Here is a 17,929-nt window from a genome sequence, read left to right as displayed (position 1 = left end):
AATATTTGCTCATCAACCGCTCGTAGTTTTATAAAAATAACCAAGTTTATTTATTCTCCAGGTCATGTTGTCACAAACTAAGAAAAAGTAAAGAACTAAACGATTCTGGAACAAGGACGTTTATGCTGCTCTTCGTAATGAACATTACATCACAAAGCTGAGACATAGTAAATGAGTGCGCTCAACATGTTGTTAAAGTTTTGTTGTGGCAAGACGTAGTCATACTAAATAAGAGTTGTTTGTGGTCATCGATTGTTTTAGTTAAACAACTATTATAAATGTAAAAGCATAGAGCCAATAAATGATAAGCTGCAGACAGTGCACACTGTTTCGACCTATAAGGTCTCATCAGTGCAGCTGGTGACGAGAGATCGGCCGCATTGGCTAGTGCAGCCTTTCAACTATTATAAAAATGTATGGCGTCATTTCCGTCTCTTTGTCATCGTTTAAAATAAATAAAGGATGTCAAATCAATGAGTTACCTGGGAGAGATGTTTGTCGGGCGTTACAAGACATTACAAAGTTAGAGCTGAACTAGCTTTGGAAAACTCTCCAAAGTAAATCAATGCAATCACTTATTTTAAGAGCATAACAAAAAGCTTTTGGTAAAATGAGAAAAAAAAACTTGAAAAAACAACAACGTACTAGATAAATTTGGGTGCAACTTGATTTTAGTTAGTAACACAATTAAGGGCTTGTGTTCGTTGCAAAAACTCGAAAATATAATTTGCACTTCGATACAAAGGCGGATCAAAACCACATTTATACCAGTAAAATTAAATTAGTGATGCATTCCAAAAAGTGATGCAGTCTTGCCAAAACTGTCGAGGGCAGTTTTACTATCTGTAAACTGCATACAAAACAATAATTTATGTTGGTTAGGCACACAATGACACACACACACAAAAAAAACAGTTGTATCCTAACAGAAAGACTTGCTTGTTGGACTACAAATTGTCTCTAATATATCTAACCGGTTCTTCTCCTTCAGTTAATGGCCTTATCAAAAAGTGTCAACACAACACTCCAATGGTGGTATTTTTAGTTGAATTGATTATTTGGGTCACCACTTACCAAAAAGACAAATATTAACACTGCGTGGCGAAATGCAACATGGTGTGATATAGCGGAAAAAATGGTGTGATGACAACACAGACAAAGACTAATTCTCGTTTTCTGTGAAATGTGCTCAGGTTTCAAATTTCACTCTCTATGTTTTGCGAACATAAGGCAGGATGTCTTTTTTGCACACAACTCGTTTTTTTGGATGGTAACAAAAACGTTTAGGCTTGCCGTTGTTAAACAAACTAGAACCATGGATCTAAAAAATGAATGACTAATATATTTTCTCGTAACTCTCGTACCTTTTATCCGCATATATATTTTCTTTTTGGAGTGTAAAAATGAGACCTACGACGCAAGCTGGAGAAACGTTACACACTGTTTTATAACTACCAACTGACACCTGTTTGCATACGCTTCATATGCAGGTTAAGCAAACAACGAGCAAAAATTTTCAACATGATAATCCTCACAAAAACGGTCAGAATCACTGAACTACTTCTTTGCAATCAGTTTTTGCGCTTTATTGTTTAAATTCGTCTGAACACAACCAACGGCGGGGAGCAGTCCCGCAAGTAGCACAATGGTATAGAAATGCGACACAACCTGTCAGCATTGTGTGTCTCTGCGACCAACTAATGTGCCACATAATGACTTCAACTGTCCTAGAGATGATATCACGTATTGTTGTCCCACTGCTAATAAAACTGCTTTGGCAGAATTGTAAACAGGCCTGAAATTGGAGCGCGAAACCGAAAGTACAAGCCCGAACCCGAATCGTTTTTGAAAAGCCAGTTTAGGCTCGAAAGATTGGTTGACAGGCCCATACATTGTCGCCCCTGGAAGGACCAAGACAGCAAACACAAAAGACAATTGGTCTTAAACAAGGTGTTTCAGGGCTGTATGACATTAATTCAGGTCTATAGCAAATGGCTACTTAGCTGGGTAAATTTATTCAAAAGTAAAATACTGACACAGAGTGCAAACTAAGGCCCGAACTTTGAACAAACCTAAGTACGAACCCGACCCGAAAAGTTCATTTTCAGTTCTATAAATTCGTCAGTAATTTACATAACTGGCGCATAGCTAATCGTATGTAAATACATAGCACATAGACTTACTGTAGGTTTGTATATTTACTTCAAAAATCAAAAAATGGGCATGGGGCCACGTTTTAACCGATGGTTTAAACTTCAATTGTAACAGTCTATTTAACAACATGCCTCCAACTCTAAAAGCTGTATAAATGTAATGTTATATCTTACGAATGTTAGCTAGTAATTGGGTCATATTTGTTTCACTCGATCGCCACAAGGACGTACGTGAGTTCTATTTTGTTGGGTTGCCTATCTTGAAGTAAAGTACAACGCCACTGCATTTGACTAAAGACGAGTCAGCAATATTTAAAAAGAGGGAGAGAAAGACATTAACTCGGAAGAAGAAGCGGTCAGTCACACTTGACATGGCAATGATTATGGGGCTAAGCTAGCAGTTCTAGCGAAGCATGAAACGTTGCATGTAAACCAAATACGGGCTTGTCCACCTAGGTGGCGCCATGTTTAAAGTTTTCCATTACGAAATCGCGTGTTCAAAACGTTGACCTAAAAAACAAGAGACCACTCAACTAGATATGCTGATTGGACAAATGCGCTTTATCTACATAACCGAATATAAGAGAGGTGAGGGTTCCCAGTGTTTACGACGTTTGTGGCCATTTGTGTAATCAAGTTCTTGCTGTCTAATTCAAATGTTCCTTTGGCTTATATAGCCTTTATGTCATAACATGAGGTAACAAGTAAACCGTATAAATGTCTCGAGTAAGTAATTACCTTCAAATAATAAAAAAACGTCCCAAATTTGCAATTGCCCTTCGTTTAAGGATCTAACAAGTTTCTATTAAGTGAACAGTTTTGCCGCATGACAATACAAAGTCTACTCTAGATCTAAATCTGCGCACAAGCTCAAATCCCTGATGGACTAATTTTGGTCTGGGTTGATTCGTACCTGCTGCATACAAAGTAATCACAACTATGGATTATAAATGCTTGTTCTTCCACCGACAAACTATATAGTGCGGACATGTTAGCAGCAGAACAATGTGATTAGACGCTGTCCTAATTTACTTCTAGGCCAACAGAACAATGTTGAAACTGCTATGAAGTCAATATCTGCTATAAGACTAAGCAAACCCATCAAACATTGAATAAATTCCTTCAAAAATAAATTAGGAACCAAGGAAAGTTGCGCAATCACAACAAATTGGAACAAACAAAAAGATGAACATACACTAAAAATATAATTACAAATGTTGTATGTCGTCCAAAACAGAATTAGAAAACACATGTTGAAGAGAGAAGACCCACCTAATACACTTTATTTTTTCATGCAAGCACCTGTGTCTTATTTGTAGAACATAAAGAAATTAGGGTTTTTTGGCACATCGACATATATATCACGTATACTTTAGATGAAATTGTTCAAATCAAAACAGTCAACTACAGCTGAGGAGTATTCAATAATTTAAATGTTAAGTAAACACGAAATACAACATAAAAAATTCCAATGGCTTTGAATGTCTAAGTAGACTTCATTGCTTGAAGAACTATAATGTAGAAATCTTTAAATACACTGTAAATTATTTTGGAGAAAAAAATCGCAACATTTTGGGTAATAGGCTACCTGTAATAACCTATCATCACTTACGCACCAACGAAAACGCCAAGAAACGTATTCACAATTAAAATGAGGTTTCAATTAAATTCATAAAGGTTCGAAATGACAACATACTGCCTGTCACCGTCAAGCCTCCAGTTGCAAACTGGATAACAGTACTGCTCTCTTGCACGACCATTTCACGCCACGTAGTGGACGTTGTGGTAAGGGTTGCATCAACGTTAGGTGGCACTGCATCTGGATGTTTACGGTACTCGACCATACAGTTGCGTACAGTGTAGTAGTACGACTTCTGTATGTCGGTGAACACCATACCCACAGTCAGTAGCGTGTTCTCGTCGCATTCCTCTGCTTTAAATCTTAACGGAAAAAACGACATCAGCTCGTCTATGTTAAGATGAGTCAAGAGCAAGTCGCGCAAAGAATTCTTCGTCATGAGCAGTTTAAGGCCGGATTCAATCTCGCGTGCAATAGTCAGGTAGTAGTGTCTCGCGTTGGCGTTGTTAGAACACTTCGCGAGGCTACGTAAAACGCGAACGTGCAGTGATTTCGCTTCTTCTTTCACTTGATTTTCACTTGCTTCTACTGCCAGAGATGACAGTTCAAGAGCCCACTGCAGTTCATCGTTCATACACTCCCCTATTAATTCAAATTTATCATCAGACGCTTTGAGGCTGTTTAATGCGTCTTGCAAAATCTTTGCATCTGCGGTTGCTTTTGAATCTCTCGCGAGTAGCTGTTTCCATCGTCCAGCGCGCTGCGCTTTGGTCAGCGGGAAAAGGTTAACAGGATCGCCGTCGAACCATCCAATAAGCGAATCGTACACACCTCTGACCGACCACGCTACTGTACCGTAATGTTCCTGCAAATAAGGGTGTGCTGCAAGCTTAGGAGGTAGTTTCACTTTGTGAACGATTTCATTCACACCAAAGCCCTTATTCATCCACCGTACAGTCTGATCATGAACGTACTGGATTGCGTCACGGTAAATCGTAATGACGTCATTGATCTCCTTTTTACCACTTAGGGGGCGCGTATGGGAGGGCACCATGTGTTGCGCCCCCAACTGGCGTACTTTGTCCAGACTTTTGTACCATTTTTCGCAACTCCGAGGCGGACTACCACGTATAGCGTACAGGTTCGGAAAGGTTTCGTAAATATTGTCAGCGGGAAACACTACTTGTTTGTCTGCAAGCCAAACTGTAGTTTGATCGTCTGTCTCACCCGGCGTGTGGATAAGTTCAAAGGCCACACCTTGTTAAAACATACAAATATGTTTGGTTTGAACAAATTGAAGCTCTTTTAGCAGTCTTTATTATAATATGCCGACGTTTCGATGTCCCATTCGAGACACCTTCACCAGGGTCATGACATAAATTGCAATAATGTTTTGTTTTTGAATAACGTCGATTCTGTAACGTTCTGAATATAAGCAAAAACATGCAAGACAACGTAAACATTGACAGATTCTCGTTTTTTAAACTTGCCACATGTTGACAAACACTTTATTCAACGTTTAAAAAGCTAGAAATCGGGTAAAAAAGCTTGAAATAGCCAGTGCTAAGAACTTAGGTATTAAAATGAGAAGGGTACTTCGAGAATTGAAGCCATAGTGCATATTTATGTTAAATTTTTTCCCCACCTGCTAGGTTAAAAGTTTCTCTGTCTTTGTACGTATGAGTTGCCTCTGGTGCAACATGCATCATATTTGCGTCCTGCATTAACTGTGGCCCAATACCAGCGTTTATTTTTTCCTTGTCCTCATCCAAAAATATTCCAAACTGTCGGCTTCCTCGGGCAAAGTTGATTTCCCCCAAACGTACTGAAATTGATTTGGAATCACAAATTGTAAATTTTTGTACTAAAACAGTACATTAAACGAAACACCTTCGCGATATAATAGTACGATATTATGCTATTGATGTTAAGGGTCGCTTTCAAGTCTTTTTTTCTTCAAAACTGAACATGGATTGATAACTGGATTCAGCCCTGAAGCGTCTATGCCAGGGTTTCCCAACGTTTTTATGATCTCGTACCACTTGGACGCTCTGTACCGGAACGCGTACCACTTCTTAATTCGATCGAATCATATTTTATTCAGAAGAAGAACCAAAATAACACTAAAGCACCACAACCAACTTTGATGAGATTTTTGTTTACGGTCCACCATAGTAGCCAAACCTACAAATGTGATAGTCTAAAGTTGGTAACAAAATGTTAGTTACAACTTTTTGTAGTTTCTTTCCTACATTATCACATTACCACCAGTATCGCCAGTAAAGTATAAAAGAAAATATAAAGGTCTGAATACAGGTTTTTATGAAAAAACGGAAGCTACTCGCGTACCACCTGAAAAACCTTCACGTGCCACTAGTGGTACGCGTACCACAGGTTGGGAACTCCTGGTCTATGCAGACCAGCAATCACGGCACTTTCACATATGGCACTTTTTCTACCCTACGACTTTCCATTTTGGAATGTTTGATCACCGGCTTATTCGGTATATCGTCAAATCAAATGGGCCTGGTGTACTGCGATTGATATGATATATATATTTTTAAATACTACTAGCCGATGAATTAAACTAGTTCGTTGTGGTTTAAACAAGGTCTTGCTTATTCAAAACTTACCAAAACGGGCCAGTTCAGACTTGGTGCTCTCGTGCATGTAAATGTGAACTTCAGGGTGTTGACGTAGAAGAGACACTGCACCAACGACATGATCTATAAAATACGAATATCTTATAATCCGTTGATAATCACAAAAAACAGAAAAAGGGAAAGTATGTACCTAAATGGAAATGAGTTATAATGATTCCTTTTAACGGTTTTGAGGTTATCTTTCGCAGATCTTTAAAGGCTTTCATGGCTACGTCTTCATGTTCCATAGTATCAACCAAGATGATTCCATCAGTGCCTATATATATATGTATGCAAAAAGGGGTTTCATATATTATAGCAGCCATTTTAGTGATTTATAGTGATCAGTACTGGTTGACCAATCAAATACCTTCACATAGATTACAGCTACGGCGGATATGCTACCACAGAAAGTCTCAATGTTACGTTATTACGAAAATAAAGTTTCGTTTAAAAGTAAAAGTTAGGAGTTAATTTAAGCCCACCTTCGATCATTATCATGTTTGCCAATGCGTAACCAATAGCAACATGCACGCCATCGGTTACTTGGACGATCTTCTCCGAATCAAACTTGCGCGAATGTTCTTTAAGGCTCTCGAGCGCCCCCACGCGTTGTACATCTCTGCCGTTAGGTGGCAACCTTGAGCCACTAAACCACCGCCATGCCACCGCGGCGCATATTGCTATCGCTGCACACTTTATGAACGCGTTGACCATACTGTAAATGTACACAAATCATAAATACTTTTAAGTTCGTTAATAAGTTACTACCCATAAAACGCAAAGACTGCTTTATCGAAATTATAAACCGCCTTGGACTTGTAATGCTTGTTTCACTTCTGCCATAAGTTTAATTCTGAATCTTTTTTTATATTACAGGTATTGCGCCAATTTGAAGATTTCAAACGTATTATAAAACGTACACCTAGGATTGATGACAATAGCTTCTCATATTATTCGCTACTGCTTATGCGCATCCTGCCATCAACCTAATCTTTGCTCTACTTTCTTTCTACCTGGATGACAATCTTTCCAATTTACAGGGTGGTGATTGCAAAAAAGGCAACTAAGGAACAATAAACGCAGACTGAAAACAGAGCTTGTTTGATAACAAAACTACCAGATACCACGTAGACAGTGAATTTATTTAATTGCAAACATTTTGCGTTTGCATTTTCATCATCAGTGCAAACGGTAAACACTATATCCAAACCTACTGGTAGTTTTTTTTAAGAAACTGCAGTATCACTTGGTAAAATAAAAGTAAAACAAAATAACAACAGTAAAGCTAGCACACCTCATGATAGCTGTAGATTTGAGGACATTCATAAATGCTGTACATTTGTGGTCAACTACCTTACACGAGGACTGATAAAACTGTGCAAACAAGTTCAGTAACTTAATCTGGCCTAACGGACTGTCAACAAGCTATTACTTAAATAGGGCTGTTTGCCACAACTGATTGGACATAAGTTGTGTTCCAGGAAACAACTTTTCCGAAAGTCGTAAGGGAGCCGCTTGTAGTGCTATCATGCCCAGTCACCCAGCAGGGCACCAGAGAGAAGCCAGCGCCCAATCGCTTTACTCTCTGGTCAGCAGGGCCAGCAGCTTAAGCTGAAGTAAATAGCGGCAGCATGGTTAGAATGAATGTACACAAACTCATGTCAAATCTTTTGACCAATAACTCTTTGAAACTTAAAATCTCTTGCTTAGATTATATGCGTATGCAATTGTACTGGTTACGCAGTAAATTGCAATGTATAAGAAAGCACACAACTGAAACATGTCCTGTCAAAAGTCAACACAGTAGTATGACCTGAAGCGTAAAATATCAAGACTGCTCAAGTGGAACGAAATGGTATCTTTTTTCATCTCCAAAGGGCAGTAAGAGTGTTTCACCTTCAAAATATTCTTGTTGGTGTCAAAAAGTCAAATTTCTGTACAGTATCTTGTTGTTGTCACTCGCTTTGCATTGAGGTTTGTTTTGCAACTTTGTTTACAATTTAATCCGAGTTAATTAGCTTCACTTGTCATTCTGCCAGAAAAAAACGAAAAAAGCAAGAAGAAACGAGAGAACGTCAGGAATGATCGCGTAACAAACAGCTTGGCCAAATTGAAATATTGGCGAAATACGTTAATTTCAATACAATTTTTGAAATCTTTTCGGGCCCATTATTTTCTTTAAATTCGCAACATTGCTTAATCTGTTCTTCTATTTTAATAATCGGTTTTCAAAAAAGTGAACCAGACTCGATTATTACAGCAAAATGCAATTAACTAACATCCACTTTGAGACAAATGCCAATAGTGACGAAATATGCTAACTTCAATATAATTTTTGAAATCTTTTCGGGCCTATTATTTTCTTTAAAATCGCCAATATTCCAATATTTTAATTTGGCCAAGCTGTTTGTTACGCGATCATTCGTGACGTTCTCTCGTTTCCCTTACTAAGTTGCAAGCCATTGTTTGTATGCCAAGCGCTACCTTAGTGTAAACACTGTTGTGACGGTGAGTTGTAACTGATGCTGTTTGGCAATGCCATAAAGTACAACGCGTCTTGCCTCGAAACAAGCATGCCCTTTTACCGGAAACCTGGTAGTCTGAAGCTCGTTGAGTTCAACTATTTCCCAAACCAAAAATATGCTTTGAAAAGAGTGAGTAAAAAAACTTTTTGGCAAACATGAAAACAGTAGGCCGATGTGCACAGCTTTTAGCAAGAAAATAAAGTAAGGGGTGAATTGCCTAATTAGTTTTTCGGACGGAAATTGCCTATTTTATCATTGAATCAGATTTATTGTTAATAGTGCCGGGGATCCTGTGTACAAAGCTCTGACGTTATTCAGGGTTTATTTTGAGCTTAATTCTCTCCATAATTTATTTATGCCACTAAAAAAACATTGAACTGTTTTATGAAGTGAAAACATCGATGCATTATAATCGCTACAACATTTACAAACATGTTTGAAAACGTTTTGCATTAACCAAAGATAGCCATTCGACATATATTGATGGACTATAAAATATTACATGGCATGGGCTATACACAATCCCACGTATTTTAGATTTTAGAAACCCGGCTCCGTCAGGTCAGACTTTACACCTGCCACTGACACCACGTAGCCCTGCAGTGCAACCTGTCTCGGGTCGAGTTGCCGGCGACTAAACCGGCTCCCCCACTAGTTCCAACTTAAGTGAGGCGGGTGTGTAAACCCCAGGACTAGTCAAAGTTCTTGAGATCCAACGGTCATTCATATCTAGGTAGAAGATGAACATTACCAGGTTCTTGTCCAATGAAACACAACGATGAGCACATCAATCATTCAAAGCATAGATGGAAGAATGTGGTTAGCTGAACAAAGTGCCCCAACGGTATCAGTACTACGGGAATCACTTGACTTGACTTGTAGAAACCAAATTGCGACAAACGTTGGGTTCAAATTTCCTCTATAGGCAGTGATACTGTATTTCACCTAAAATATACACCTGTAAAGCTTTAAACACAAAAATCGCATAAAATTCAGAAATCTAGATCATCAATTTTAAGTTTACCTTTCTTGATGTTTTGTTTTACATTTTTTTACAGAACTATGTTCATACGCTCCACAATAACGGTGAAACTGGAAAATCGAGTAACAAAAAAAATGATTTGGGGCAAAAATAACTTTTGTCAAGAGTTGCACTAGGCACATTGTGCACTCAACCCTCTGACACATAGGCTATATCCGACAACTTTTGTTGTTGTATTTGTCATTTAAGTCAAAACACTTCAACATAAAAAATGATTAACAGATGTATAGGCTCCGCTAAGCACGATTTCCGCTCGGAATCACGAAGAACGAAGGAAAGGAGTTTGTTGGTTTTGCTTTGTACAATCTTGAACATTTTTTTTCGACATACTCATTTGAATATGGCTACGTGATCGCTGTTTTACATAAAGTTGGCACGGACTTGTGTTGCGTGCATACATTTTTGCGCAGCTTGGGCATGGTTGGACAGAATTTGTAAATAGGTTTTTCAATATTAACCAAATACTTGCGTTTAGTAAACTGTATTTAACTTGAAAATGGGTTTTAATTTGGCGTTTTTGTCACATCTTTGATTGTTTGTAAACTGTCAATAGTTTTTTTTGTGTGTTTAGGATAAAGAGAGGACAAAGAAAATGGGTTGCAATTTCAGTTACGAGCCAGAAAACAAACTACCAGAAATTATTCGATGTCACAACCATAAAAGACCGGACGAACTTCCTGACAATTGGCAAGCAAGGGTGGATTTAGCAACAGCTTGTCGTGGATTTTACTTGTGAGACTGCATTAATTCATATGCTTTTTATTCTTTTTTATACATGGCTTGGAGTTAAACAAAACGACTACAACTTTCACAGTAAACGCCTTCAGCAAGATGTAAGGGCTAAAAGCTAAAAAGTAAAAATTTCGTATGTTTCTCATTAGCTTCACAAAAGATTGACTAGAAGGGAATTAATGCCAATGTTACATAGTGGTAAATTATTTCTTAAATTCTTTAAATATCAAAACCTACGCTCCAAACAAGGCTTTTAAACCACAAAACCTAAGTGTTTTATTTCTTAAACAATACTTCTTACAGTTTAAGTGTAACCAAATAAAATGTAAACAAACGCTTTGGTGTTTACAGTTACGGAATCGGACTGAGAAATGCGATGTTTAACCACGCAGTCGCTGTTGCTAAACGAAAGGATGGAACCGGATCCTGCTATCTGCTAGGGCCTTTTGGAGTGCTTTGGAAAGGTAGACTTTATATGAAGTAAATAGAATATATATTCTATTTCCAGAATTTGATGGTTGTAATCGAGAATACAAAGCACGTACGCTGTAAAGAGACCAATTGTATAACCAATAAGGTATTTTGGCATATTTGAACGAATAAAATTTCCCGTAGGCTCGTACAGCAACCTACGGCATGTATTACTAATCAAAACCTACAGCATGTATTACCGAGCATATCCCTCAAAATTTTGAACAAAATATGTAGAATCAAAGCGCATAGCAAGTTCTTTATATTGGTGCAAATACCCCATTAAATGTTTTCATTTAACCTTTAAGTTGAATTAGTTTTCAAGATAACAAGCGTTAAAGTGTTTTCATTTGAGTAATATTGTCTCAACCAGACGTCACACCGGAATCGATTGTGGAAATCGATCTTTCGGAAGGTGAAAAGGCCTGGGAAAGTTTGAGAATGCCAGATACAGCTGTGCACATCATGATCGCACTGCAGAAGAATCGGCCTGACTGCATAGCTGTGTTTCATTGTCATCCAATTTACTCACTGAGTCTTGGTAAGACGACGGGGACAATGTAGATGCTAATTTTGACACGTCCACAGGAACACATCATAACGTTTTCGAGCGCTGACGTAAAATATAAGTTAGTTTCCAGATGCTTTTTACGGCTCGTTGTTCAACGTTAAACTAGTGCAAATAAACCAATGCGAGTATTAAGGGACAAATGTACACAATAAATTAAATATAATATTACCTTTTTTAAACTAAATTCAACATTACCATTATAATACCATGTGTGATACATTGCTGTTGTACCTCCCCAAAACGAGAGTGTAGAATTTTGACGGAAATCTAATTTCTTTACTAATTGTTTGTTTCTATGGGATTAGCCCCAAATGGTTCATTTAGACCAGTGACACACCCAAAAATAAATGATAGTGCAACATGTTTGTCAAAAAAATAATAATGATTTGTGCCGTTTTTTCAAGCATTTTTATATAAAATGACATAGTTCATGCGAAACACTATGAATAAGCTTGACGTATTTTAACTTCTAGCATGTACGAAAAACGCAAAGATTGAACAACTGAATATGACTTTTATGGAGCTCTGCCATGACATCGGATATTATGGAAGTAAGGTGGAAGATTGGGAAACTTATTACAACGATTGGTTCCAGACGTTGGGAAGTAGGTTGCATTTTGAAATCCCGATACAAATTGTGGTCGTACGCAATTTGGGAAAAGTAATGTCGCAGACATGTCGATACTAATGTCGATTGGCAGAGGTCAGCATTTTCAGGGCAATGATACATCGTTATTTCATAAACAGAAAACAAGCACGTCCTCTGGTTGGCCAATCACGGTGTCACTACGATCGGGCATTCGATAGCACAAGCATTTGAAAAGATGACGGCGATGGAACAAGCTGCCGAAGCTCAGGTAAAACTGTTGAGTCGTTCTCCATAATTTTAATGCATTTAAAAACAAGACATATAAATGATGTGTTACCACAGTACGATGCAACCTTTTTTGCCGAATAAAACGTTAATACATGATTGTGGAGCTTCGTTAATCGATCAAAATGAAAGATTTTAATGACACAAATGTGATACTTTGTTAAGCAGACGTGCTGCGGAATTTAACCTGAACAGCATGTGTACTGTTTGGAACTAAATCGTTTTAAGTCTGAAGTTAACTAACATACTCCACCAAGAATAATCCAACAAAGTTGTGTGAAGTCACCTAAATCAGAACATAACTTCTGAAACGCCGTTTTTACCTAGTCGTAACACTTTGTTTATGTATATGTTTGTAGGTGAAAGCAATGAGCACGGGTCAACCATTGAGACTTCTTGCACCAGAACGCACCAAACAGCTGATTGAACTTCTTCAGGACGACTATCCCGATCACGCCCAGGCTCATCTCGACTCATTTAGAAATTTGTTGCCAGAAAATTGCCTAAAGCCCGACTCCTAGACAGTGATGTCTTTGGTATTATATACATATTTTATGATAGCAATAGTCGGTTATCCCAAGTTTCATTTCATTTCTTAGAGTTGTACACAGTGCAAAGATTTTCTCCCGATCTGTTGAAATGTTGCTTTTAGTGTAAGCTATATGTCTTAAGTTGAGCAACGTACATAATATGAAAAAGGTGCAAAGCATTATATTATCTGTAGTATTATTCGACTTTTATGTACATTATAAACAATTAAAGCAACACCATATAGTTTTAAAATTCTTTTTAAAAAACATACCTTTATCGTTTTTTTTGGCAAATATAACTGTTCCAAAACATTCTTTGTCGGTTTTTGTCCATGTTTTCTGTCAAAGGGAACTATTCAGTTCACATTTTGTCCTAATTGTATCAAATAGGCTACAACCACCACACATAAACAACCCACACCAAGTCAAATTAGAGTCAGACAATATGGTAAAAGAGTGTAATGCATTGCGAGAAAAAAACATATTTTTGCAAACGCGTTGCTAGAAAAACATAGTTAAGTCAATTTTATACAAGTAATACATTTACTAGAAGCAATAATGCTCAGGTAAGTGCTGGTTTGCTTTATCAAAATGAGAGAGGTGAATGATATGCTGTAAATGACAACAGATCGTAAAGCGTTTACTTAATTTAGTTCGCTGTTTTGGTTTCGGCGGAACCTGTTTTGTGCTGGAAAGATTAACGACCCGAGGAAGGAGAATTGTGACAAAGCTTTTGCCAAAGATTCCGTGACACAGCTTGAAAGTTTTTGTCCCGAAAACTGTAAACTACTACATTGACGAGGCTGCAAAGCAAAATAAACAAGTCTTAAAAATTAATAAATTAAACACTGCCTGGTTATTCAAAGAGTAATTTGCTATATATTTCCTGAAAGGTCAGAAGTTGCATTTACCACAGCAAACAGGTACATCTCATGTAGGCTCCCTGTTTAAATTCTCGTGTTTTTAGAACAGACCTGCTATAGTGAAATAAAAGCACTTGCCTGTTTAACGATGCCAATGGCATAAGGATCAATGACACATAACTGTTGACGTCGCATGATGTTATTCCGGTGTAAAAAAGCAGTATCGCCACAACTCCTGGAACTAATCAAACAATATTCGGTGAAAAATTTGTAATGAAGTGTTTGTTATGTCTCTTTGAAATTGTAAGTCGAGTAGAGCTTTTCAGGTTTAGGTTTAGAAACAAGTTTACCTAAAACGGGCTTTATTCGTGACTGACTTTACACTAGACCACATTTGTGTAGCAATTTCACCATAGTGAATCCAAACATCGAATCTAGTTATGCTTTTATTTAAACATTCTTTCGGGTTAAGGTCGGGTATTAGGCTTGTAATTTTGTATTCAACCCGGGTCCAGACCAAATTTCAGACCCGCTTACAACTCTATAGTTCCCTTAGCGACTTTTAAAAAACGTTTTTGGTCTCCCTGATTTTGGTTATCTCTATAGCGAAAGATTTTTTATTCAGATCCTTTATCATCAAAGTTGTATTTAGCTAACCAAGGCAAGCGATGTGGTTTCATACAATATTTCATATTAGTTAGTCGGGTATTGGTTCACAGTTGAATTGTTACATATTGTACAGGATACCATTAACTTTGGGTAATTTATGTAAAAACATGCATAAGGGAAATCACTTCAGACAGTACGACGTTTACGTTTTTTCCCAACATTTTATACTTATGGTTAATGTGAATCCGATCTCCATTAATGCCAAACTTTTGCAAATTGAAATCTCTGTTTTTGAAGGACGAGTATGATCGTTTTGAAGATTCTCTGATTTCCGCGTGCTGGCGCAAACGAGGCAACCCGTCCATACAGTGAAGAAGGTCTGAACACAATTTTCGCATATTGTTGCACTGTTATCAGCAGCATAAAAAGCCCACAGGTCGACTAAACTGTGTTTTAGCCGAAAGCAGTGAGACAGACTACAGACTCTAAAACAGCGGTTCTCAAACTGGGGTCCGCGGTCCTTTTGGGGTCCGTGAGGCAGTTTTGGGTGGGCCGCGATAAGGTAGTAATTCTATAATCTTATTTGGGGTCAGTTTGTGCCACCAAATAAGTTTAAATCAAAGTAGAATTGAGAATCGACTGTATCCATTGCTAAACAATAGCCTTTATCGCATGACAATTATCAAAAATGTAATTGTTCGCGCACAATCGTAATGTTTTTTTATGTCTTGTCTATGATGTCACATGCTGTCTTTGGATCTTTGTTATGCGCAATTTTGCATAACTAGCTAAAATCCTGCAATCAACTTTCGTTTTTCTGAAATACACATTTAGGCTTATGGACCGCGAGCCCTCAAAATAATGGCGAAGGGATCATTTTGAAAAAATAATGAAAAAGTTTGAGAACCACTGCTCTAAAAGAACGAGTTTCGAAGTTCACCTTAATTTAAAAGAAACAGGACAAATAAAACTTGCCTGACATTTAATAAAGTTTCGGATATTATAATTTTGTACTCTCACCATTGATAAAAAGGGAACGATGACAAAAATAACCATGATAGAAATTTCCACCAACACAACCCTCTCGATTTCCACTTGAATCTGATACACGTACAGGAAAACGGTTTGGCAGTAGCTGGATACGTAACGTTTCCAATCTATCACTGTAAGTAAAAGACTGGCTATCACTGCAATGCCTCTAAACAAGGGGATTCCCAATTAAATGTCATGATACAAAATGGGGTCAAAATGGTCAACATGTCACAAACCATGGTGTCATCGGGTAATGAACTATTCTAAACAAAATCAAAATTTCACAAACGGGGGTGCCGCAAGGTAGCTCACTGGGCCAATGCCTTGTTTTTGTACAAAACAAAATTACCTGGTATCAAGCTCGTTGCTATTGCACCAAACCAAATAAAAGCGATCCCGACAAAAGTGGGCCTACTTCCAGTTGTCCTATATCTGAACGGCCACTTGATGGCGGTCCAGCGCTGTACGGCGAGGAAGTTAAGGTGGTCAATCGAGGCAACAAAAGTGAGTGCAAAAAAGAGAGAGCCAGCTATCGCCGTTGCTGAATTTTCTAGCTGCTTTTGTGCTATGTCCAGTTCGGATGAAGTCACTTGAAGGGTCCAGATTATATTAGGTATGATCACCAATAACACGTAAGCACCTGTTGACATTAATGTATCCGTATTACGATTAGCTGGATCAAATGAAACAATCTGGTTGTTATATATACTCATATATGATTTACACATTTATATGATTTACACATTTTCACTGTATTAACAAAAAAATCCATCTCAAAGTAAACATTTCCACGCGGTCCACGCATGCTGTTTCAATTGATAAAATAAATAATGAAATAGAATTGATGTAACGTGGATAGATAAGCAGAAATACCGTTGATTAAATCAGCGATTGCTAGAGAAGCCTTCACGTATCCCAGCTTGGTCCTGCCTTGATCTCCGTTGAAAAATACAGAACCGATCACCATCATGTTACCAACGAGTATGGCAACTGCCATCAGAACAAGCACAAGAATAATAATCGTGGCGCCAGGCAAGCTTAACGAAACAAGAAGAGGCGGTTTGTCGTGCATTGTGGTCCTCAGCTTCAACAATAATAACTGATAGGGACTTGACATGTGGCTTATCGCTATGTAGTAATAAATCCCAAAAAATCTTATTTCGTACATGTGAATAAACATTACGACAGATCCATAATAAAAAACGTTGTCAAAATCATACCAAAATAGAGAGCTGAAAAGAAAATTTCGCCGTGCAGTTATAGTTAACAACATCAACTTGTTTATCATACTTTTAAAAGCAAGGTTTAGCTGTACATTATTTTGTAAGCAAGCAGTAAATACACTATGGCTAAATAGCACATATTACTATCAAACACTTACCTGCATTCACTGCAAGCGTAAAGCGGAGTCGTTAAACAACTGTTGTAAGCTTGCTTGGAGCAAAAACCCGGCATTCCACAAAGAGAACCGTCTCTAGTGCGATCAAAACGAAAATAACTAGTATTCGTCATTTCGTTAACGAAATCTTATGCTAAAAGTCTCACACAAAATTGAAATCAGCTGTGTCCTATACTACTAATTGGCTTGAACATAAACTAAAAACAAATAACAAAAACACGACAGACATAACGTGAAGGTGAACAATGTTTTTCCTACTTCATTAACTGTCAGACTCCAAGCTCGGTAGTGAATGTGGTATCTCAGAAAATATTGATTGCACTGTTGACTTATTGACATGACTAGCCCCAAAAAATAACTCTTACATCACTTCATATATATATTGATTACGGTGGAAAATGGCTATACCCCATAATCTGGCACGTGTACAGTATTGTTGTACAGATGCGTGATGGATTTACAGAGGAAATTGTATTGTCCCACATAAAAGGCTGTCACGTGTTTCAGCGTCACGTGATATGTACGATCGGTTTAGTATGAAAACATTTCAAGCTGCTCCCCAAAAATTGGTGGGCATTCAACACATAAGACTTTTTTTGTTTTGCCTGAAAGCAAGGCCTTAGAACCTCTTTTTAAATCTTTTTTATTGCATCCCTCTTAGGCAATTGTTTGTTTTTGTGTGATAAAAAGATTTTTTTCTTAGCTGTACTTTTAAAGTTACAATTTAACCACTTAAACATTAGTTTAACGTTAAAAATCAATAAAAAAGATTTGCTAAACCACTCCTTTGAAATTAAACGTAACCTGGATTTATTAGGGATATGGTATATTGATCCATTGCAAGCATGTTGTTCGCAAAGAGTGAAACAACCGGTTGAAACTATGCCCAAACTAATCACCTACA

General features: G+C 37.7%; 3 protein-coding genes across 3 annotated transcripts; 1 reads left to right on the top strand and 2 right to left on the bottom strand.

Annotated features, from left to right (window-relative positions):
* Window positions 1-3,091: 3,091 nt before the first annotated feature.
* On the bottom strand, window positions 3,092-8,215 carry LOC145214885 (linear primary-alkylsulfatase-like). The gene is made up of 5 exons (XM_080083497.1): window positions 6,860-8,215; window positions 6,526-6,651; window positions 6,366-6,458; window positions 5,378-5,557; window positions 3,092-4,989 (listed from the first exon to the last, which is right to left on the bottom strand). Exons 1-5 carry the CDS (start codon window positions 7,089-7,091, stop codon window positions 3,800-3,802), a joined length of 1,821 nt encoding a protein of 606 aa, XP_079939623.1. The 5' UTR covers window positions 7,092-8,215; the 3' UTR covers window positions 3,092-3,799.
* A 2,277-nt stretch (window positions 8,216-10,492) lies between these two features.
* On the top strand, window positions 10,493-13,414 carry LOC145214285 (putative aldolase class 2 protein CC_1201). Its single transcript, XM_080082785.1, has 6 exons — window positions 10,493-10,676; window positions 11,028-11,140; window positions 11,521-11,688; window positions 12,192-12,323; window positions 12,466-12,575; window positions 12,952-13,414. Exons 1-6 carry the CDS (start codon window positions 10,537-10,539, stop codon window positions 13,111-13,113), a joined length of 825 nt encoding a protein of 274 aa, XP_079938911.1. The 5' UTR covers window positions 10,493-10,536; the 3' UTR covers window positions 13,114-13,414.
* Window positions 13,415-13,819: 405 nt separating this feature from the next.
* LOC145213216 (uncharacterized) lies at window positions 13,820-17,354 on the bottom strand. Its single transcript, XM_080081449.1, has 7 exons — window positions 17,008-17,354; window positions 16,500-16,663; window positions 15,976-16,266; window positions 15,615-15,757; window positions 14,823-14,973; window positions 14,034-14,226; window positions 13,820-13,925 (listed from the first exon to the last, which is right to left on the bottom strand). The coding sequence occupies exons 1-7, from the start codon at window positions 17,136-17,138 to the stop codon at window positions 13,820-13,822; spliced, it is 1,179 nt and encodes a 392-aa protein (XP_079937575.1). The 5' UTR covers window positions 17,139-17,354.
* Between the last annotated feature and the right edge of the window lie 575 nt (window positions 17,355-17,929).

The sequence above is a fragment of the Phallusia mammillata genome, chromosome 2 (assembly GCF_965637545.1).
Source record: "Phallusia mammillata chromosome 2, kaPhaMamm4.hap1.1, whole genome shotgun sequence".
NCBI classification, from domain to species: domain Eukaryota; kingdom Metazoa; phylum Chordata; class Ascidiacea; order Phlebobranchia; family Ascidiidae; genus Phallusia; species Phallusia mammillata.
Note: the sequence above shows the minus strand (reverse complement) of the source record. Positions and strands in the feature narration are given on the sequence as shown.